The sequence below is a fragment of the Saccopteryx leptura genome, chromosome X (genome assembly GCF_036850995.1).
Source record: "Saccopteryx leptura isolate mSacLep1 chromosome X, mSacLep1_pri_phased_curated, whole genome shotgun sequence".
NCBI lineage: Eukaryota > Metazoa > Chordata > Mammalia > Chiroptera > Emballonuridae > Saccopteryx > Saccopteryx leptura.
Window position 1 is genome coordinate 9027299 of NC_089516.1, and position 24626 is coordinate 9051924.

The 24626-nt window shown below is 41.6% G+C and overlaps 1 protein-coding gene across 3 annotated transcripts in view; it reads left to right on the forward strand.

The window, feature by feature from the left end:
* CA5B (carbonic anhydrase 5B) overlaps positions 1–24626 on the forward strand; it is a 125489-nt gene that overhangs the window by 92555 nt on the left and 8308 nt on the right. For all 3 annotated transcript variants that reach the window (XM_066356244.1, XM_066356245.1, XM_066356243.1), the window contains exons 3-7: positions 6118–6315; positions 11879–11997; positions 13030–13125; positions 13626–13688; positions 14669–14824. In XM_066356244.1, coding sequence (XP_066212341.1) covers positions 6118–6315; positions 11879–11997; positions 13030–13125; positions 13626–13688; positions 14669–14824 — 632 coding nt within the window. The remainder of the gene's footprint in view (positions 1–6117; positions 6316–11878; positions 11998–13029; positions 13126–13625; positions 13689–14668; positions 14825–24626) is intronic.

Genomic DNA, 24626 nt, shown 5'->3' on the forward strand with positions numbered 1-24626 from the left:
ACTGTAGGATGTTGCATGGCACCCTGGCCTCCACCCACTACATGCCAGCAGTCTCCCTGCCCAGGCGTAACAAGCAAAAATGTCTCGCACATTACCAAAGGAGATCCGGGGGACAGAATTGCCCCTGGTAAGAACCATTGAGATGACAGGAGAGAATGACCTGTGCATTTGTGGAGAGATGAGTTTGAGTATGGAGAGCTGAAGAGGTTAAGTATATTGCTAAAGAGGAATTTTTCACATTTTCCTTTATGAAAAAGGGAGTGACTCCGAGTTTTCAAATGTTGGCATCCTCCTAGGTCTAGTCTAGGTCCCTCGACTTTTTCTCTTTGGGTTCAGTTTCTTTTGACCGCATGTGCACATCATAAAAAATAGGTGAGAAAGGAATGCTTGTAAATTAGGGTGATCATCTAGCTAAATCCAAGGGCCTGAGACTGCCCCATAAATATATTTTTATTGCGAGTGTATTTTGTTTCCTCCCACATTGACTGTGTTGTCATTAAAATAAACTGGCCAGAGTTATAAAGCATTCTGGTTGCTGGGTGTGACTTCCTACCAGCAAGCCCACATCCTACACAGACTGGCTCATTCTCAACACTGGCACTCTGAGGCTTCAAGTGGGAAAGAATAGATATATTGATCTAATTAATAAAGTGTTACTTTTTAAAAGCAAGTTGAAAGGTCTAAGTGTAAAATCCGCTATATTCATATCTTCAGGAGAGTTTTGCTTCATTTTTGCTCACAAAATGACAAAAAGTAGTTGTGGCTTTGGGAAGTAGGTCTTCCTTTGATTAAATTCCCAGTCAGACGCACTCTTGGTAAGTTGCTAAGAAAAGCAGGTGACAGTCAACATTTGATTTGGCATTTGTCCTATGACACCATCCTTCCCTGTTTTCACCCAGGAGAATATTGTGGTTCCTGCTGCCCTGGGCCAGTGAGCATGTCTGGTTCTCATAACCTGGTATAAAGATACTGCTCATTGTTCGGACAAGTCAGTCCCCAGCAGAAGGCTCAGGTTCACTTTGTTGTATTGGAACAGCGAGAAACAGACATTTTCTGCCACACTATTAAGTAGCCAAATTAAGGAGTCTTTATTTAAAGCCGGTGACAACACAGAGACCTAAGTTGTCCAAATCATGCAACCCCGAAAATAGTTTGGGGCTATCTTTTAAAGACAAAATTACATACTGATTGGGGAATGGGGAGGAGAGGAAGCCTAACAGTAAAACACAGCAGTGAAACAAGCTCTCTTACAATGTTTATCTATAAGGTTAATTCAGGGAGAAACATTCTGGGAACATCTGCAACCTTGTGGAACTCTCCAAGGCCACAGCCTGGAAACCCAGCCTCAAGGCCACGGGTAGGGAGTCTTTTTAGAAAAAGTAAGTTCTGCTAAAAGTCTCTTTGTTTTAGAGAAAGTAAGTTCTGCCAAAAATTACTCATGCTAAGTGTCTTTCTTTTCTATATTTCAACTTGTGACCAAGAATGACCCAAGAGTGTTTTGGGTTAGCAAAGACAAGTAACAAGTCCTTAGCTGTGCCTGCCACACAGACACTCCCTGTTGGCCACTCTTCTGGTCCTGGGAGTGTTGTCTCCTCACCATCTTTCTCATCGTCATGGGCTTAGTGCCTCCCTCAAGTGTTTCAGTCTGACCACTTGTCGGATGGGGTGAAGCAGATGAGGTTGTCAGTGAAGGGGGAGGATGTGGTGAGTTCAGAAAGCAGTGTTCACTAGAGCCTGTGCTCTCTGCTGAGCCTTCACTGCCCACGCTCCCCCAGCTGATCACTGGCTGAGACGCAAATTGCTGTGTGCTGTTATCTCAAGTAGCAGACAGTAAATGTTGACAGTCCTAACTGGGGACTGGTCACATAATCAAATAAATATAAAAGCCTTGCTCCTATTACCCAAGATGAAAATAAAGTCAGTTCACTTACTGTATCATCCTGTGAAATTAGCCTAATTATCACATGAAGGAAATGTAGGCATGAGATCTTAAACAGTGAGGAAATAATGTAATTATGTTACTTCTTAGTTTAATGAAATACAAAGTATTATCTAGCATGGTTTGTTATCATTCCAATGATTCTTGATTTCATGATCCCTTACTTTTAGAAGGAAAAGAAACATTTCTTTTTAGAAGGACTTGGAATAGGGTGGTACTGTATAAAATGTAGTCACTAGCCTCATGTGTGCATTTCCATGTAAATATAAATTTGTTAAAAGTGTATGGCCACATGTGGCTAGCACTTACCATATTGGAAATGTTTATCGTCAGGGAAAGTTCTGTTTGACAAGACTGTTATAATGGAATTGTGTTAGAAAGTAGTATATTTCTGCAGCTGATTGTGCAGAGCACAAATAAAGCCTGGAGAGCAGTAGTGCAGGAAGTCCTCACCTAACATCGTGGGTGGGTTCTGGGAAACGGTGACTGACCGATCTTACCATGGGCTCATTGATATAAATGCCAGTGAAATTCCTACTGCACAGGTCTGTGTACAATGAGCCCATGGTAAAATTGGTTTCCTTATCGGTTGTCTTGCTTAAAATCGCAGTTTCCAAGAACTATTAATATGTTGAAGACTTAACTGTATGAAAGAGTTTGCTTTGCAATGTGTTCTTCACAAAGAATTCTGCTAATCCCAGATAATATCGGCCAGGACACCAGCCTGTGTTGTTCTTCATTAACTTTCAAATCATCTTGAGAAACAGTGGGCTGGTTAGGAACCCCTTGGGATTTTGTTAGAGACCTGGGGTATCTGCAGCTACAGAAAATGTGGGCTTTAATCTCTTGAGCTGCCAACTGCATGCATGTACTGTGGTTATCAGGGCTCAGCATCAGAATGCCTTGTGCAGCCCTGATGCTCTAATAGCCGATATACTGTAATCTCCCTCCCAAAGTCCCATGGAGGGTCCCTGTGTATCCAGGCACTGCACTGAGCCCTCAGCCAACTAGCATGCTCTTCAATTAGATGAGGAAATGGCACGTCTCAAGGTAAAGCGCAATACTGGTCACGACACAGAAGGAGAAGCTAATGAGTGTATAGAGTAATACTGTACAGTAACTAAATAATGTAAGCCACAAAAACTAGCTATGTACGCTATTCTATATTTTCTAATAACACATTTTTAAAAGAACAAATAGTATGTCAGTTACATCTCAACATAACTGGGTGGAGTAAATTTTGTTCATTTGTAAAATTAATTCTTCTGATATAGGAAAAAATATATAGATGAAATATAGTATGGTATATAGGTAAGATTTGTTTACTAAAATATTTTATTTAACCCAATATATCCAAAATATTATCACTTTAAAATAAGATGAAAAAAGAATTATAATGAAATACTTTACTTTCTTTGTTTTATACTAAGTGTTCGAGTTCCCTAGGTGTTTTACATTTACAGCACATCTCAATTTAAACTAGTTACACTGAGCAAGTTGGTACCATGTTAGACAGTGCATGCACAGAGAGCAGTTGCCTATGAGTAGCAGCAGATGAGGGAGCACTCTATAATATGGGGTTGTCAGGGCAGGGGCTTGAACTTACCTTAAGAGTCTGGTCAATTTTTCAGATATGTGAGAGAAACAAGCAGATGTGATCATGTGAATGCAGGAAGTGTTCTGGGTTACACCTGCTCGCCTGGTTGTAGAGACTATGAGTGAGAGGTAAGGTTAGAGAGCTTGGTATTAACTTGTTTGGTTTTCTCTATCAGTAAAATAAGCATTAAGTGCCTCCATGGTTCCTGGTGCCAATATCAGCCCAGCCCTAGGCCTGTAAAAAAGTACAGGACTCAGGCCCTAGGGCTTAGAGTTGACACAGGCCCTTTGAGCAAATAAAGTAAATGCACATTGCCTGAGGCATGGTTGGGTGCTAAATGGTGTGAAAGTGAGTGCAGTGTGAGGTCAACAGAAGAAAAGGTCAGTCAGAATGGTTGGAGAAAGTGTCAAGATCAGAATTTGGGAAGACAGAGTAGAGGGGAATATTCGAGAGAGGGGGCAAACCAACCAGGAGGCATGGTATAAAGTCTGGTCTATAGAGGCCTGAACTGGGCTGGTAGTCGAGGGGGAGGCAAGGAAGAGATGAACCTGAAAGATTTTTAAAGGAAAAATAATGTGGTCAGTAGGGTAATATGAAATAAAGATAAAAGAAGAATGAAACTTTCCCTGTGATGTTCTTTGTCATATTCATTCAGTCCACACATGATTGAAATCCAGGTCAATTCTGGTTTGCAGAGCAGCAGGGGGAGGCAGATAGTTACATGTATATATGTAGGGAGAACAAATTATTTTCTTTTTTTTTTTTTTTTCATTTTTCTGAAGCTGGAAACAGGGAGAGACAGTCAGACAGACTCCCGCATGCGCCCGACCGGGATTCACCCGGCACGCCCACCAGGGGCGACGCTCTGCCCACCAGGGGGCGATGCTCTGCCCATCCTGGGCGTCGCCATGTTGCGACCAGAGCCACTCTAGCGCCTGGGGCAGAGGCCAAGGAGCCATCCCCAGCGCCCGGGCCATCTTTGCTCCAATGGAGCCTCGGCTGCGGGAGGGGAAGAGAGAGACAGAGAGGAAAGCGTGGCGGAGGGGTGGAGAAGCAAATGGGTGCTTCTCCTGTGTGCCCTGGCCGGGAATCGAACCCGGGTCCTCCGCACGCTAGGCCGACCCTCTACGGCTGAGCCAACCGGCCAGGGCTGAGAACAAATTATTTTCACTCTACCCTTCTGAATTCTTGTCAGAGCCCCCCCCCCCCAATAATAAAAGACATTCTGACACAGTTCATGCCACTCATATCAAAGCAACTTTACTTATAAAAACAACTTAATTCGCCCTGGCCGGTTGGCTCAGCGGTAGAGCGTCGGCCTAGCGTGCGGAGGACCCGGGTTCGATTCCCGGCCAGGGCACACAGGAGAAGCGCCCATTTGCTTCTCCACCCCTCCGCCGTGCTTTCCTCTCTGTCTGTCTCTTCCCCTCCCGCAGCCAAGGCTCCATTGGAGCAAAGATGGCCCGGGCGCTGAGGATGGCTCTGTGGCCTCTGCCTCAGGCGCTGGAGTGGCTCTGGTCACAACATGGCGACGCCCAGGATGGGCAGAGCATCGCCCCCTGGTGGGCAGAGCATCGCCCCTGGTGGGCGTGCCGGGTGGATCCCGGTTGGGCGCATGCGGGAGTCTGTCTGACTGTCTCTCCCTGTTTCCAGCTTCAGAAAAATGAAAAAACAAACAAACAAACAAACAAAAAAAAAACAACTTAATTCTTAGATTAAAACAACTTCACTCTTAAAAACTAATAGATTTCAAATTATATTAATCTGATCACAACAAGTATGAATTCTCCAGTACAGATTCAAGTCTGAAGATCTCAAAGCAGACGATGTCAAGACTAGTGCCAGGCATATTTAAAACTGAATCAAGGGTGCTGTAAGTGTTTGTAGAAGTGTAAAAGTATTGCACAATCAAATACAGCTTTTTATCTAGAAAACAAAGTTTAATACTAAAATTAAAATGCATATATCAAATAAAGCACTACAGGACAATAAAAAAAGGAGAAGGATATGGCTACTGCCTGCAAGGAATTTCCATTCTAATCCAGTTATGAGTATATTGTACCAATTCATATACATTTTTTCTAAGTTTTCTTTAAAATTTTTTTAAATTTATTGATTTATTTTAGAGAGAGAGAGAGAGAGAGAGAGAGAAACATCACTTTGTTGTTCCGTTTATTTACGTATTCATTGGTTGATTACTGTATATGCCCTGACCGGGGATCAAACCTGCTACCTTGGCATATTGGGACACAGGTGGAGCCCAGGAAATGATTAACGCTAATCCCCATGCATTGTTCCTGTTATCACAGCACTGGGTCGCATTTAGTTTAAGTGAAATTAGAAGGTCCACTGAGAGCCTTAAGTTTGACAAGACAGCAGAGTCTGCTCCTCTGCAAAGGGATCCTGACCTGCTTGTGTCCGTGTCCTCTGCTTTAGTGAGTCCATGAAGCCCCTACGTGGCTAAATCCTGAGACTCCTAGTTTCCATTAGTCTTGCTGACCTTTCCACACATACAACTGCCTGGTGTGTGATTCCCAGATAAGGGACATCCTGATGACAGTCCCAATGTGCTTTGTCCTAGTGCACCCACTCTGGGAGAGCATGGACCTGGTTCCCAGAGGTGAGCGCCAGTCGCCCATCAACATCCGGTGGAGGGACAGTGTCTATGATCCTGATTTAAAACCACTTACCATCTCATATGACCCGAGCACCTGCCTACATCTCTGGAATAATGGATACTCTTTCCTCGTGGAATTTGAAGATTCTACAAATAAATCAGGTGAGAGCCAGACGGGTAGTATCATAGGCCACATCACATTGTCTCCGTGGACAATCCGTGGACCTCTTTTGTTAATAATGATGGGATACATTGAACTTTTTCAATGTATGAAAATAGTCCCTTCTAGTTCTTATGCACATTATCTTCTAGTATAGGTAATATTTCTATTAATAAATATGCATATCTCTAAGTATAGATTCATCATTGAGAAGATAGGGTGTGAAATTAAAGCTGTGTCTTAAATTTCTTTTCTTTGTGTTTATGAATATGTGCTAATTTCCCCTTCTTGCTGACTTTTCAAGACACTTTTATGTTAAATAGTAATAGCGTTTAATCAGATTTCACTGATCAGACTTCAGTTCCTTTGAAATGGTGACAATAATATTCATGTGTGCATAAAGTTATACTTAACTAGTAGTGTGGAAATTAGAGAAGTGGAAATTTACCTTCTATTAATTTTTTTAATTAAGCAATGTTACCTAGTTTAAAGGAAACACAATTTTAAAAGATATTTAAAATTCAAACATATTGCTTTTGAATCTTTTTTCCTCCTAGCCAGATATAAATTAATCTAAATGATTTCAAAGTGTTCCTGAAACTTTAGAATGTGATGAATTCTATACGTTTTTTTTCCCAAGCTGAATTGGATGGCATTAAATAGCCTTAATTAGATTGAAATAATTATTACAGTATTTGAAATAATATATCTTAAAGTTTAACAAGGGTTATCAACCAGTGGCAATTTTGGCACCTCTTCTTTGCCAGGGACTGGGGACACTTGCCAATGTCTGTAGGCATTTCAGTTGTCACAACTGGAACATGGTGGTGTGATTGGCATCTAGTAGGTTCAGGCCAGGAATGCTGCTGAAGATCCTACAATAGACAGGACAGAGTTCATAAAGAGTTATCCAGCCTCAAATATCAACAGACCTGAGACTGAGAAACCCTGATCAAAAGGAAATTAATTTCCTCTTATGAATATGAGAAAATGAGTCCGTGAAAGTGTTCATGAGTGAAGTAAAAGGATAACTTAAAGCATAGAGTTGTTCACTCCTGTGTTTATCCAGGCTCTAGAATTCTCAATTTTATCTTGGTTTTCCTTGAATTTTCCTAGTGATGCTCCAGTACTAAGACATGGCCCTCTGATTCAACTGCAAGCAGACTGATCCTCCGATGGGATTCATCTGTCTCTGTTTCTTTCCCCTCTGACATACTTCTCTGCTGTGATTCGGGAAGTATTCAAGTCTGCCCTTAAGGGCTTAGGTGTCTATGTTGTCCTCCATTTTCTCCTTTCTTCTCCTTGCTATTACATGACCCCCAAACCCTAAACATCTATTTACATTTTTCAAGCTAGAAATTAGTTCTTTTTCTCCAGATTCATCAGTGTCTTTCTTACTTTTTCTAAACCCTAAAGTGTGTCCCCATCTCAACTAAAAGCCTATAATAGTTGCATTTTGTATAAGGATTCCAGAAACCTTCAAAACAACAAGGTAAAGTCCTGTGTTCCAGATGATCATCTTGCACTATGGTGAGCTCTACTTGGTGTGTCTCCCTTAGAGCTCTACCATTATTCCCGCCAGAGCTAGACTAATGGATAGACCCAATCCACAGAACACCAGCTCTCAGACGTTCACTCTGGATGCATAAAAATTCTCTCAATTAATTAGTCTCAATCTCAGCTAGGTCCTTGGAAACCTTCTTTCTTTTCTTCTGAGTATCCTAAATGGTGGTCAGCCTTCTAATGACGCTGACCATCTAGAGACTATTGTCAATATATTATTGCTTTATTGAGTTAGGAGATCTTAAGAAGTTGTTTACTGGATTCTTAATCCAGTGAGTTAATCCCAAGATCACTCAAGGCAAATAGCTTTTTGTTTTATTTTTTAGTCATATTTTTCTTATTTAAATAATAGATCAAGAATTGTTTTTAAGTGAGAGGAGGGGAGATAGAGACAGACTCTCACATGTGCCCTGACCAGGTTCCACCCGGCAACCCTCATCTGGGGCAGATGCTTGAATCAACCCAGCTAACCTCAGTGCCTGGGCCAACACTGGAACCAGCTGGATCACTGGCTGAGGAAGGGAAAGAGGGAGAGAAGGGGAAGAAGGAGGAGAAGAGAAGCAGATGGTCGCTTCTTCTGTGTGCCCTGACTTGGAATCAAATTTGAGATACCCATATGCTGGGTTGAAGCTCTGTCCAGCCATATGCTGGTTGAAGCCAACCAGCCCGGGCCTGATCCAGGAATTTTTATCCATCCATTTGCATGGGCATTCTCATATGGAAAAACAAGTGACCAACATTTTCCTTATAATAGGTCTCTAGATACCTCCAAACACAACAAACTAAATCATTCCTTAATCTTACCATCCCTAGGTGAGTCAGTCTCACACTCTTTTTACAAAATGCAAGAAAAGTTGTAGAGAGGCCACTAATTGGCCACTTGTTTTGTCAGGAAGGACCAAAAGGGGTAACTCCTCTTCATTTTGCTTTAATAATTATTTTTATTTGAGATACCATTAATCTTTAATAAGTACCTAACTATCTCTTTTTCCACATTTCAGTGACTGCCTCCTATCTCCTGCTTATTCTTCACTGCTATTTCTCCATGCTGTTTCAAAATAATCAATAGCATTCAAAGAGGAAGAAAGAATGAATGGTCATAAAAAATAAAGAAAATAAAAGAAAGTAAAGACATTCTAGAAAGAAAGAAAGGCAAGAAACAACTAATTCTAGAAAAGAAAGGATCTAATAAGTATCAATGTCTATGGGTCCCCCCCAACAAAGTAGGACATTCTGCTACAATGTGCTTTACAAAGAACTGAGGATAAAGTATACAGGGGAAGGAGATGGGGAAGGTATGTGTCAAAAACGATACTAAATCTATGGGATGCAGCAAAAGCAGTGCTTAGAAGGAAATTTGTAGATAAAAATGCCTATATTGGAGAAGAAATTTCTCATATCAATAACCTAGCCTTCTACCTTAAAACACTAGAAAGAGATAAGCAAATTAAACCCAAAGCAACAGAAAGAAGGTCATAGTAAATAGAAATCAGTGGAATCAAAAGTTGGTTGTTTGGGAAGACCAACAAAATTGACAAACCTTTATCTCTGTAAGCCAAGGGGAAAAAAATAAGAGAAGACTCAAATTACTAAAATCAGGAATGAAAGAGGGGACATTGCAACCAGCCTTACAGACATGAAAAGGTAAGAGAAGGCATGTAAGCATCTCATACCACTGCCCTCTGCTGGGTATTGTTTTGTTTTTATTTTTTGGCTCCCCTGAATAGGACACAGTTATTGATTTTAATGAGTGCATATGAGGGATACAAAACATTATAGAAAAGGGCACGGAATTATGCCTGGGCTGAGTCCCATGGATGATTCTTATGAAATTACTCTCATCAGCAATATTACCAGGCATTAAAGAGAAGGAGAGATGAGCCCTGTTTGGGGCTCTTGTGTATTACCTTTCCCTTCACCATCCCATTCTCTGCTAGCTCCCTCACCTCCACATTAAAAGCAAAAGAAGGGAATGAACATTGCATAGGCTGCTTACCTGACACTATGCGAGGTGTTTTAGATTTGTTATCTGCTTTTCATAAGTTTAATCTCTTCTCATCTTAGAGCAAAGAAAGAACAAAATATCCACAACCTCAAACAAATGAAGATATAATTATCTGATATATCTATGGCTGCTCTGCTTTTTAATTCATTCTCTTCTGTCTGCCTTCTCTGCCCTGTTTCTTGCTGACAATACTTGCCCCTCTTATCCACACCTGTGCTACCTGACCCCACCCTTTTCCTTGCTCTTGCTGAGGTTACCAGTGGTGTTGCAAACCCAACAGACACTTTACAGGCTATTTCTTTAGTTCCTGGTTTTACTGAGGATCTTCTAAGTGTCAGGCATTATGCCAGGTGCTCAGATTAGAAAGGAAAATAGGATGGTTTTGCCTTTAAGGAGCTTACAGTGTGGTGGGGAGACAGAACTGGTGGGATGATCTAAAGGGAGTGATCATTTCTCCTGCCCAGCCTATTGTGGCCCAGTGGGAGTGTGTGCCTAATATGGTCAAGGAGTCTTACTCTTAAGTTAAGTTGGAAATGTGCATTTTTATATTAAATTGTCCAGATTTAAAAGTTGGCAATGAGTGTAAAAATGTCGTTAGTATTATATCAGTGAATCCAAACACACCTGAAGACCAGTTCTGCTCCCCTCCCGTGAAGCCTCCATTTCTCCTCTCTGCCTGACTCCTCATCTTTGGAGGAGGTACACAGTAAGTGTCCAGGAAATGTTGCCAGTGTGTTTCTGAGGATAGGGCAGAAAAGCTGGGCCTCTCCTCTGCCCTGGTCACTTACATTGGGACCAGAACTTCTATTTAATTCAACAGATTAGATTGAATATTTGCCAAAGTCATGCTCACAATATGGAGCTGGGATAGGAAAATAAGAAATTTTGGTAGACATTTTATTTTTATATTAGTACACTTTAGTAACATACTCCTATTAATTTATTGAATCATTTTGTATTATTCTCTGCACCGGCCCTGCCCCCAACAAAAACTAGTCATTGGCATCTTTGCTCACCTCTTACAAAACTCCTTTTTAAAGAGGAAGTTAGGTAAAATATTTTCAAAAGCCAGTACAATACATAGCAGACCATTATATGACATCCAGCATATTTGGTCCTTGAGATCTCTGTACTCAATCATTCATGTACGTAAAATTCAACAAATGATGTGATAAACTCTAAAGATCATTAAGATAGATGAGATGGATGGTTTTCATGTTGTTGTATTGGTTTAACCATGGACAGACATCACCAGAGTCTGATTAGATGGATGAAAAGAGGAACTCATATGCTTTAGCAAATTCAAGCAAAAAATAAAATAAAAACAAAACAATGAGCACCAACCAAAGCCTGAGGATGAGTGACTTGAAAAATTCATATCCAAATATTTTGCCTATACTGTAATGTATTGATTTCACTAGTATTAGAAAACTTTCGTCTAACTAAACAAAAGGTACTTATTATTCAATACAGTGAGCTAGTGGTGAAGTGTGTGAATCACTCCCATTGTTCACTCTGTCCAGAGGGAGATGGGTGATCATTTTTAACTTACAAATCTCCTATTCCATTTCAATGAAAGGGAAAGAAATTCTAGTATCTGAAAATTGAAAAGCATCAGTGCATAAAAAATCAATAGAATATCTTTTGTCCCCATATTTCAGTTTTATAAGATTGGGTTGGATAACTATGCTGAGAGAAATATGCATTTTACTGTACCCAATACAGTAAATGTAGAATATAAAAATAAGTCATGAATTGGCCTTAAACAATTGTATATAGCTTGGAGTGGAGTTAAGTCTCAGTGTTATTCAGAGTACAGGTCTCTCCCTTACACATGTATTAACTGCATGGAGATCAACTTGATAAATACTTGTATATAATTCAGTGTGTCCCTTTAGGACAGTTCACATAGAATGTTCATCCACAGATTTGGCCTTTCCCCCTACCTTCCATGGCGTGAAAAACTGTCCCCTAAATTGTTGGATGTGCCATTTCAGTGATCAAGGGTGGACCCCTGGAACATAACTACCGATTGAAGCAGTTCCATTTTCACTGGGGGGCCATCGATGCCTGGGGCTCCGAGCATACCGTGGACAGCAAATGTTACCCAGCAGAGGTATGTTGAGAAGCTCAGGAACAGTAACAACTGTGGAGAGGTGGGGATAGTTCAGAGTTTCTAGTTTGAAGGACTTATCAGGAAGAATCAGGTGATTCTTATAAATCTAGATAGCTCTCTCAGGGCCATATTAGATTATTCCCAGTTATTACATTTAAAACGACAACTGCCTTCATCTCATAATATAGCAGAAATGAACTTTAAGATTTTATTAATGGAATTATTTCAGAATTCTAAGCTAAGTTCAAATCACAGGCTAAAGTAAAAACCCAGTAACAGTGCAGGGCCACCAGGTCCATAATCCAAGTGAGAGACAGTGGAAACCTAAATGAAGGGTGAGACAATAGAAAAAGGGAAGAAGAGCAAGATTTAACAGGTATTTCTAAAATAAGAGCAACAGGTCTTTAGGTGGGATCCTCTTGAGAGGAGAGGGGAGGGGAGGGGAGAAAGGGAGGGAGAGAGGGAACCACTTGGTGAGGGTATCACTTGGGAGGCTGGGTTATGAAGCACTCATGAATGATGAATGAGCAGTGATTTGTAGTGAAACACAGGGAGCACATAGCACATAGAATTTCTTCTAAAATCTTTCCCCTTGGTTTAGTTTTAAGTGTCACCTTCAAAAGAAACACATTTTAACTGATTCTCCCTCAAAGAAATATGTCTTCAACTCCTGTCTAAATCACTTGGGGAGAATCTATTTCACTCAAGATAAACATCTGTTCTTTATATGCAAATCAGAATGGGGATGGCCAAGTGTTGCTCCCTTACTGAAATGTTACTCTGCTATAAGTATTTTAGTTTTCTCCCCAAATAAACATCTCTATTCCAAAGTCATAATAATTTCTACTGCTGCATACATTTCTTCTTATTCTTCATTTTTACCTCATTTTGCACCACACTGCCTTATGCTTTTCCCAGTGGCTTGGTTTTGGGTGAGAAAACATGTTAATATATCATATGTTGAATAAGGCTGTCTGTTTCGGAGCGATCCTATGTGGTCATGTGTCAAACCATCTTTCAATGGTGTTTCAGCTGCACCTGGTGCATTGGAATGCAGACAAATTTGAAAACTTTGAGGATGCAGCACTGGAAGAAAATGGTTTGGCTGTGATAGGAGTATTTTTAAAGGTAAAAAATAAGTTACCAACTTTAACATATGTGTAATATTCTAGGATGAACAGATAGAACATTGCAATACTAAGTTCTGAGAATATTGGGGGAAATAGTTAAAATACATAATTACTATGAATATATTTTAAATAGTATAAAAATGCAAGTCCAACAGAGTAGTCACCAGCCACATGTGGCAAATGAGCACTTGAAATTTAGTTACTTTGACTATGAAACAATTTTTAATTCTAATGAATTTAAAATTCAATTTAAGAACTGATAGTTAAATGGGGGCACACCATTTCCTGCAGGCACTTGGACTGTGTCTACACACAGCCCATTTACTTGTGCTGTGTCTACTTCAATTTAGTGATCTAAATTACAAGGTTAAGTGTAGTTTAAGTAGTACAGTTGGTTTCTTTTTATGTAATCACCAGGTGGTTAATTTTAATTCATGTTCTATTATAGTTTCAAATGTATCAATTGTTTTTAATATTTTCTCATTGCTTCTTCTTTAGCTAGGGGAAAATCATAAAGAGTTACAGAAATTGGTGGATACATTGCCCTCAATTAAGCATAAGGTAATATATATTTTCCAAAATCACTTGAAATATATTTTGTTTCAGTCTCAGGAGTGGAAATACTAACAAGGCCCTTTGAATTGAGAAATGTAATTAATTGCAGTGTAGTTCAGGTTCTCTTTGAAAGTTCCCTAAACACCAACTTGCCATTTATGATGCTTGTATGTTGAGAGTGCCTCTGGCCCCCGGATGCCTTTCAGGGGACAGAAGGCATTCCATTGGTGGGCACTGGCCACTGTAATTTTGCTGCCATGCCACTGAGCACTCAAGAAACATAATGGGGTCCCTTCCTTTGCTGCTGATACTTCCTCCTTCTCAGTCCTTGTGGAAACAATCAGAGCAGCCTTCTTGACTCTAGTAACCCTCCCTCAGGCAGGAAGCAGAGGAAAGTTAGAAGACACTTGACTTGTTTTTAAAGAAGAATTACCCATATCCTTCAGGATGGATACCTTTGTCCAGCCTCAAGATCAGTTGTTCAATATTCAGAATCCCAAAGGGGCTGCTCCCTGGAAGTCCACATATTCTCTCTCTCTTTCTCTCTCCCTCCCTCTCTATATCCCCCTTTTTCTTTCCCTTCTCTCTCTTGTTTTCTTTTGAGTCCAGGATCCTGGCTTCTAACTTGCATTGGATTTTAGAAAGGAGGATGATGTTAATCTCTTAAAAAAGGAAGCCTCCTTATTCATGTACCAGCCACCACCTAAACCTTCCCAAAAGTTCAGAGGAAACCACCTGTTGGAAACTCACTAGAATGGAGGGAGAAAATGGGTTCTGCTGTGTTCACACTGAGGAATGTCAAAAATCCACAGTTAACTGGAGCAAAGCATGGGCATGATTCAGTCCTAAGATGCCCAGATGGCCTCTAGAAACTCTTCCAGTCTACTGCTAATCCCCCGACATTCCTAGAATCATTGCCTTGTCATCAGATTCCTGAGTGGTTTTCACTATGAAATGATATTGCATTGACCCATTCTCTTGACCAGGACACCCTAGTGGAATTTGGGTCGTTTGACCCTGCCTGCCTGATACCCATCTGTCCGGACTACTGGACCTACTCGGGATCCCTGACCACTCCACCACTCTCCGAGTCCGTTACCTGGATCATTAAGAAGCAGCCTGTAGAGGTTGATCATGAGCAGGTACGTTCTTTCATTTCCCTGTAAGGAAATTCTAGTCTGCCCCTTCAAAACAAGGCTGGGCTCAAACTTTGGGATCAGTTTTTAACATCTTATAATGCTTGAATGTTTTTATTAAAATGTGCTAACTACTTGTCTAATTTGGATATAAATTAGGAAATGCTTTAAATTAACCAGAAAGAGAAGTTAAAATTTAGGAAATATAAAAAAAGCTTTTTACATCCATATTTGACAGTGATATGTTTATTGTATTATATATTTTGTATATAAATATGAATGTCTATTTAAACAAGACCCTTTAAAAGTGAAGAACAAAAGCTAGAAATGAATGTGCTCGAAACTAACTTTTTTAAGGTAATTTTGCTCTGGAATCTCAGGATAAGGACGGAATCCAATAATGTCTGTCTAGAAATGTTATTTTAAGTCAGCTGTTCTGAATTTGGAATTTATTTCTTCCTTAGAAACTTAAGTTTAAGTGGTAATTATTATGTCAATACACAAAGTCCTGTTTAATTGTAAAGCCAGTATCCACGGCCACCATCATAGCCGCCTGACCCATGTAGGTTTGCATTCGAGTCAAACAGACGGTAATGAAACAATGGAGCCAAGAACTGATGGACCATTAGCTTAAATCCTAGCTTGCACCCTGTGGGCAAGAAATACACATAGTGGGAAAACACTTCCCTTTCTATTCAGGGCTCCCAAAGCCACTGACTTATCCGAGTTTCCTAGAATCAAAGTTTTCTACCTCACCAGCCTTATTCACCTCTGTTCCCCATCTCCTTCTCTCTGCACAAGCTCTGCACAAACTGCCTTCTCCTTCAACACTCCGCCTTCTTGGCTGCTTCTCCTCTCCTCCAAGTGGCCTTTCTCTGCTCTCCTTCAGCATGGGCTCCTCTGCCCCATTTTATAGTATAGAAATCAAAACCTTTAATCCAATATACAAACAAGGAAGTCTCTGATACAGTCACTTAGGGTGGGAAGGCTTAGTCTTAACACTAAGCCTTAGGCCAGGGGTCCCCAAACTACGGCCCGCGGGCCACATGCGGCCCCCTGAGGCCATTTATCCGGCCCCCGCCGCACTTCCGGAAGGGGCACCTCTTTCATTGGTGGTCAGTGAGAGAGCACAGGATGCATCCTGTGTGCTGTATGTGGTGGCGCCACAAAGTGCAGCGATGCAGGACGCACGTGTCAGGGCTCCGGAAGCGCGTCATATCACTTGTTATGGCTAGCATTGACAAATATGGAACCAGACACTGACCATCTCATTAGCCAAAAGCAGGCCCATAGTTCCCATTGAAATACTGGTCAGTTTGTTGATTTAAATTTACCTGTTCTTTATTTTAAATATTGTATTTGTTCCTGTTTTGTTTTTTTACTTTAAAATAAGATATGTGCAGTGTGCTTAGGAATTTGTTCATAGTTTTTTTATAGTCCGGCCCTCCAATGGTCTGAGGGACAGTGAACTGGCCCCCTGTGTAAAAAGTTTGGGGACCCCTGCCTTAGGCTATAATGACCCTGCCTGCTTATAGCCTGTCCCCCACACCCAATGCAAACTATAAGCGAGTAAACATATACATCATATTTACAAACTTACTTGACCAACATTCCACCCCTTTTGCTAGCTTCACAATCTAAAGTGCAGGTATTCCTGCACAAGGAAATTAGGCACATTACACAAATTATAACAACATGGCAAATTATACAATTTCAACAATTACAAAGGTACGTTTCACCAGTCTCTGAGCACTTTGCCAAAAGTACAAAATGTCCTCGGCCTTCTTTCTAGCCATGGGGAAAGCTTCCTGGGGCAGGGGATGGCCTCCAGATAAGCCATCTCCCACCTTCATCAGGGTATTTCACATTGTCCAAAATCCATAAGTCCATCCAACGAAGGAGCCAGTGCCCACTCTGGTCATAGTCCAGGAATCAGTCCATGCACGTGGGGCCTCAGCCTCCCCCTTCATTCCTGCCATCCTGGCAGGTCTTACACTGTCCCAAAGAGGAGCACACGGCAATGGCAGTCAGCATTTCTATCTCTGCTCCAGAGAGCTTGATGGCATGCACCCATATGTCCCAAAATTGCAGACCTACCAGAGGTGTAGAAGGTACTCCTTGCTGCTAGGCTCTCACCTTCTGGACACTTTGGATTGCAATTCCAGACCGATTCTACTCATCCTCCAAAAAAGAACTGAAAACATCAGCTCCTGCTGCCGGGCTCGAGCCCTGGGCTGCCGCCACCTTCTGCTCTGCAGACCTTTAGCCCCAGCCCCAGCCTTAAAACCAGCCTCCTGCCACTGCTGGCTCTCCACAATGTCCAGGGCAATCTGCAACTCATGAACCTGTGATTCCTTCTCCAGTGGCTGCTCCATTTCCAAGCGAATTTCACGAACCTGGTCGGCCTCCTCCAGTGCTTGCTCCAGCTCCAAGGTCGGCATCTACTTCCCCCATGTTTGCTCCAGCTTCTTCCACTGCTCAGTTTGCAGGTCCCAGGCAGCCTCTTCCACAGAGCTCTTTAATTCCCCATGCATGGCTATAAAAGTCAGCCAGCCTACAGCCCCCAAAAGGACAGCCATGGGGAACCATAACAGCAGCCAGTCCTCTACCCCACCGCTCAAAGGTGGCTCCATACCAATCTGTATTGAATCCTGCCACAGACTACACCAATTGTAAAGCCAGTATCCACGGCCACCATCACAGCTGCCTGGCCCATGCAGGGTCGCATTTGATTCGGACAGACGGTAATGAAACAACGGATCCAAGAACTGGTGGGCCATGCGCTTTAGTCCTAGCTTGCACCCGGCGGGTGAGAAATATACACAGTGGGAAAATACTTCCTTTTCCATTCAGGGCTCCCAAAGCCACTGACTTATCCGAGTTTTCTAGAATCAAAGTTTCTACCTCACCAGCCTTATTCACTTCTGTTCCCCGTCTCCTTCTCTTTGCACAAACTGCCTTCTCTTTTAGCACTCCTCCATCTTGCTACTTCTCTCCTCCACATGGCCTTTCTCTTTTCTCCTTCAGAATGGGCTCCTCAGCCCCCATATTATACTGTAGAAATCAAAACCTTTAATCCAATATACAAACAAGGAAGTCTCTGATACAGTCACTTAGGGTGGGAAGGCTTAGTCTTAAAACTAAGCCTTAGGCTATAACAACCCTGCCTGCTTACAGCCTGTCCCCCACACCCAATGCAAACTATAAACGAGCAAACATTTACATCGGGGTAGTCAACCTTTTTATACCTACCACCCACTTTGTATCTCTGTTAGTAGTAAAATTTTCTAACTGCCCACTGGTTCCACAGTAATGGTGATTTATAAAGTAGGGAAGTAACTTTACTTTATAAAATTTATAAAGCAGAGTGACAGCAAGTTAAAGCATATAATAATAATTACTTACCAAGTTCTTTATGTCAGATTTTCGCTAAGTTTGGCAGAATAAATCTTTATAAAACAACTTACTATAGTTAAATCTATCTTTGTATTTATACTTTGGTTGCTCATCTACCACCCACCATGGAAGCTGGAATGCCCACTAGTGGGCGGTAGGGCAGGTTGACTACCACTGATATACATCATATTTACAAATTTATTTGACCAACACCCTTCAAAACAAGGCTGGGCTCAAACTTTGGGATCAGTTTTTAACATCTTACAATGCTTATAAATTTTTATTAAAATGTGCTAACTACTTGTCTAATTTGGATATGAATTAGGAAATGATTCAAATTAACCAGAAAGAGAAGTTAAAACTTAGGAAATATAAAAAAAGCTTTTTACATCCATATTTGACAGTGATATGTTTATTGTATTGTATATTTTATATATAAATATGAATTTCTATTTAAACAAGACCCTTTAAAAGTGAAGAGCAAAAGCTAGAAATGAATGTGCTCGAAACTCTCATTTTTTTAAGGTAATTTTGGTCTAGAATCTCAGGATAAGGACGGAATCCAATAATGTCTGTCTAGAAATGTTATTTTAAGTCAGTTGTTCTGAATTTGGAATTTATTTCTTCCTTAGAAACTTAAGTTTAAGTGATGATTATTATGTCAATACACAAAATCCTGTTTAATTCATAATATTGATATTAGTAAACTACATTACATGCTTACACTTCCTTTAGGAGATTTTTATTAATTACAAAGCATTTTCACAAGAACACAAGCTTTTAAAGATCTTTTATGAAAATAGGATAACAATACATATCAAAGATTGGGCTAGGAAAAAGCTAACTATAGACTGATATCCCTGAAGAATATACTTTTTAAAACACTAAAATAACATATTAGATTGCTTCTTGTCCTTGGCTAAGATTAAGTGTAATTAAAAAATATTAGAAACAATATTGCAGTGCAGTAAAAGAAATATATACTTTGTGCAAGTAGCATTTATTTTAGTAATGCAAGAATGATTTATTAAGACTGATATTAATATAATTCATCATATCAATGAATTGAAATATAAAAATTATATACTAATTTACATCGATTCTTAAAAACCATTAGCAAAATTTGTCATTCAGTTCTTTTAAATTTCAATAAAATAGAAATATATGGAGACTTGCCCAACTTGATAAGAGATTTATCTCAGTTCTAAAGCAATTAATTACCATATTAACCTTTATATTAAATTATATTCTAGAAATGGTTAATATAATTAGACCTCTCAAAATAAAGAAAAAACTATAAAATAATATAAACCAGTAATTAATGAAATATGTAAAGCCAGTAGCCATGGCCACCATCACAGCCACCTGGCCCATGCAGGTTCGCATTTGATTCGGACAGTCAGTAATGAAACAACGGAGCCAAAAACTGGTGGGCCATTACCTTTAATCCTAGCTTGCACCCAGCGGGCAAGTAAAAACACACACTGCACTCCAAAACCCACTCATTCAGTGATCACAAAGCTACTGACTTATCCAAGTTTTCTACAATCAAAGGTTGCTAGCTCACTAGCCTTATTCACCTCTGTTCCCCATCTCCTTTTCTCTGCACAAACTGGCTTCTCCTTCAGCACTCTGCCAACTTGGATACTTCTCCTCTCCTCCATGTGGCCTTTCTCTGCTCTCCTTTCTCTGCTCTCTCCTCTAATGCTAATCTCAGGAACTGAAAGAGAGCAAGATCCTGGTCTGCCCCACTTTATAGTGTAGAAACCAAAACCTTTAATTCAATATACAAACAAGGAAGTCTCTGATACAAAGTCACTTATCTGAGGCATAATGGGATTCCTCATGAGAGTGCACCACCCCACATCAAAAAGGGTGGGAAAAGCTTAGTTCCAAAACCAAGCCCCAGGCTACAAGGATCCTGACTGCCCACAGCCTGCCCCCAACACACATTAATATAATCACACCAAAATAAGCAAGGGAACTCATGAGGCCATACAGCAAGGAGATCTATGTACTCATCTGTGAAATCTTAAAAAGTTTATATAGAGGCAGATGTACAGACTCCCAGCTCACACCACCAAACTGGATTACAAATTAATTTAGGAACAATCAGTGTGAAAAACCAACTCTGGACTACAAGAACAGCTTTCAAAAACCAAGGAGCAAAGAAGCCACAGCAAGCCTGGTAGGGAGCACTGAGGAGCGGTGGCTCTCCCCTGCTTACAGGAACGGGGAGGTGAGGCTGAGAGCCTACATGGGCCCTCATTCCAAGGCAAAGAGCAGAAAATATTGCTCACAGCCACTTGCCTGGGGACCTGGGAACAAGGTGTGTTGAAAGGGCTGGCTAGTCTTCCAAAAGGAAAGGGGAGAGAGAGAGACAGATGGTGAGGGACAGAGGAATGCATGGGATGACCTGAGAAGCTGACTCATCCAGTGCTGGAGGTGGCAATCACTGGGGGAGCGGTTGATTCTTCCACACAATACAAGACTAAAGTAGTTACAGGTGACCTATCTCCAGACATCTCTCGAGCTCCAATCAGTGCAACAAGACACAGCTAAAAACAAGAAGTGGGGATGAGGGGCAGTAACTCAGGTCTCCATGGAGATCTGAGATACACCTCTCCCTACTGAAAAAACACCCCACCCCCGGAGAGAGTAACTGGCAGATCAGGCCTTCAGAGTCTCAGGTTACACCCACCGCATTTCTGGATACAGTTTCAAATAAGCTCCCAGCTGAGATCAGTAAACAAGGCTACTACGTGTTAAGAAAACTGAGAAGAAAAAAAAAAAATAAGACTTCAAAGCGGCTCTACTAGAAAAGCCAAATCTGACAGTGGATTACAAATAACAGCTGATGCCAACCCAAGAAGACCTAGAAATAACCCACACCATTATCAAAAAACTCCCAACAAAGAAAAGTCTGAGGCCTGATGGCTTCAAAAGTGAATTCTACCAAATATTCAAAGAACTAACTCCTATCCTTCTCAAGCTATTTCAAAATATTCAAGAGGAAAGAAGACTTTCAAACCCCTTTTATGAGGTGAGCATAATTCTGATTCCAAAACCAGGCAAAGACAACACAAAGAAAGAAAATTATAGGCCAATATCCCTGATGAATATACATGTTAAAATCCTCAACAAAATATTAGCAAATCGAATCCAGCAATACATGAAAAAAGCTATACACCATGATCAAGTGGGATTTATTCTGGGGAGGCAAGGCTGGTACAATATTCACAAATCAATCAATGTGATTCATCACATAAACAAAAGGAAGATGAAAAAACACATGATAATTTCAATAGATGCAGAAAAAGCATTTGATAAACTCCAGCACCCATTCATGATCAAAACTCTCAGCAAAGTGGGAATACAGGGAACATAACGCAACATGATAAAGGCCATCTATGACAAACCCACAGCCAACATCATACTCAATGGGAAAAATTTAAAAGCAATCCCCTTAAGATCAGGAACAAGGCAGGGGTGCCTCCTTTCACTACTCTTATTCAACATAGTCCTGGAAGTCCTAGCCATAGCAATCAGACAACAAGAAGAAATAAAAGGCATTCAAGTTGGAAAAAAAGAAGTAAAACCATCATTATTTGCAGATGATATGATATTATATATAAAAAACCCTGAAGTTTCAGTCAAAAAACTACTGGACCTGATAAATGAATTCAGCAAGGTGGCAGGATATAAAGTTAATACTCAGAAATCAGAGGCATTTTTATACACCAACAATGAACTGTCAGAAAGAGAAATTAAGGAAACAATCTTCTTCACTATTAAAACTAAAAAGTAATGTACCTAGGAGTAAATTTAACCGAGGAGATTAAAGACTTGTACTCGGAAAATTATAAAACATTGATAAAAGAAATCAAGGAAGATATAAACAAATGGAAGATATAAACCATGCTCATGGTTAGGAAGAATAAACATCATTAAAATGTCTACATTACCCAAAGCAATTTATAAATTCAGTGCAATACCAATTAAAATACCGATGACATACTTCAAAGATATAGAACACAGATTCCAAAAATTTATATGGAACCAAAAAAGAACACAAAGAAGGATGTAGCCACCAAATGTGGACAAGCAAAAGTTTTATTTAGAGTGCTCCTGGGCGAGGTTCACTGGTCCACAGACGGGCCAGGGAAGTCTCGCAGCTTCTCCCGCCCAGGGGTGATTTATAGCATTGGTAGGGTAGTGGTGGGTTGATAGGTTGTGGTGAAATTTCATTAGCTGACAGACAGTTGTCTTTTTTCAAAATGCTCCTGGGCCATTCCTTTTGGTGGTCATGGGCATGGGTGGTTTCTCATGTGACCTTCCCCCATTGCCAACGGACCTCACATTCCAACCTTTTATGTTAGATAGGGCACTGCTATCCTCTGGCTACTCCCTGCTGGTTAGGGGTGTTGTGGGAAGGGAGATCAGAAGATGGTGGCAAATTCCCGGTGGGAGGGACAGGAGTAACAGAAGGATCTGCAGGGCCCAACCTTTTGGTGAGCCAAAGACGGGTGGGGCCCAGTGGTTCCGATTGCCAGGGGTTCTGTACGGGGGCAAGCTATAGGCGGGAAACATGGTACCAAGGTGTTTGCCCTAGGAGCTTGGCTGCAGTAGGAGTAGTCAATATTTTTGTATGGGATCCCATCCACCTGGGCTGTAGGAGCCGGGCTGGAGTTCTCTTAGAAGAACTCTGTCCCCTGGTTGGAGAGGGACTTCTGGGTGAGCTTCACTTGGACCCCTTATGGGAGGGACAGTCTGGTCTACATGTTTCCTAAGAAGATGGTGGAGTAAAGACAGAAAGGGGAGGTATGTGGCAAGAGGAGGGGGGTTGACAAGTAAGTTGTGATTGATTAGGAATGGTCTACCGTAAACCAGCTCAAAGGGGCTGAGTCCAGTGGGGTTTCGCGGGGTTGCCCTGATTCTGGTGAGTGCCAGGGGGAGGAGGTTTGGCCAGGAGAGCCTGGTCTCGATGGACAGTTTAGTTAGCTGACCCTTCAGGATGCCATGGGCCCTTTCCACCTTACCCGACGACTGAGGGTGATAGGGTATGTGGAGTTTCCAGGTGATGTTGAGAGAGGTGGTGATCTGCTGGACTATTTGGGCAGTGAAGGCTGGGCCATTATCTGACTGGATGGTAGTTGGCAGTCCAAACCGTGGGATGATGTTTTCAACGAGAATGGAGGCAACGGTGTCTGCTGTCTCTCGAGAAGTTGGAAAGGCTTCTATCCATCTTGAAAAGGTATCAACAAAAGTTAGGAGATAGCGGAGTTTTTGTGAGGGGCATGTGAGTGAAGTCGATTTGCCAATCTTGGCCCAGTAAATGCCCCCTCAGCTGATGAGTGGGGAAGCGGGGGCGGAGTCCCCCTTGCATAGATGTTTTGGAACAGATAGTGCATGATGCGTGTACCCTTTCGATAGTCTGATGGAGACCTGGGAAGAAAGAGAGTGGTTGCAAGAATCAATAGAGAGCTTTTGGCCCTATGTGTAAGGAACAGTGGATATCAGAAAGGAGAGTTTCAGCCTGTCCTTTTGGTAAGGCAATTCTATCTCCGAGAAATATCCATCCCTGGTTGCATACATCTCTACTTTTTCTGAGGAGGGCCTGTTCTTCCTCAGGAGTGTAGGAAGGTTTCAAGGAGGTGGAGAGAAATGTGAGAGGAGTGGGGGAGGCTCCCAGGGCGAGGTTTCGAGCTGTCACGTAGGCCCGAGCATTTCCCAAGGCCACCGGGTCCTGAGAGGTTTTATGACCCTTACAACGTACCACAGCCACCTCAGCGGGAAGCTGTAATGCCTGCAAAAGTTTAGAAATGAGGGTAGCATTGATTATGGGGGAGCCCTTGGTAGTGAGGAAGCCCCTTTTCTTCCAGAGGGCAGAGTGGCTGTGGGTGATAAGAAAAGCATATTTAGAGTCAGTATATATAGTTACGCGTTTTCCCTGGACCAGAGTGAGTGCCCGCGTGAGGGCAATCAGTTCTGCTTTCTGGGAGGTGGTGCCCTCTGGCAGCTGTTGGGTTTCTAGGGTGGAGGAGGTGGTGACCACCGCGTAGGCTGCCCGTTGTCGTCTGTTGGGTCCCTGCACAGAGCTCCCATCTACAAAGAGTATTAGATCTGGATCTTTTAGAGGGGAATCTGATAATCCATCTCAGGGTCTGTTGAGGACATTAGCTCTGTACAGGAGTGGGTGGGTTCCGGAAGTGTCGCTGGAGCTGGCAGTAGAGTGGATGGGTTGATTCGAGGAGAGGGCAAAAGAGTGACTGAAGGGTTTTCGATGAACAGGAGGTAAAATTCTTGTAGGTGGGAAGGACCCAATAGTGAAAGAGATTTGTGTGAAAGGAGGTCAGTGAGCCTGTGGGAGGAGAAGACAGTGATGGGCTGGGAAAGGGTGAGCTTAGTAGCC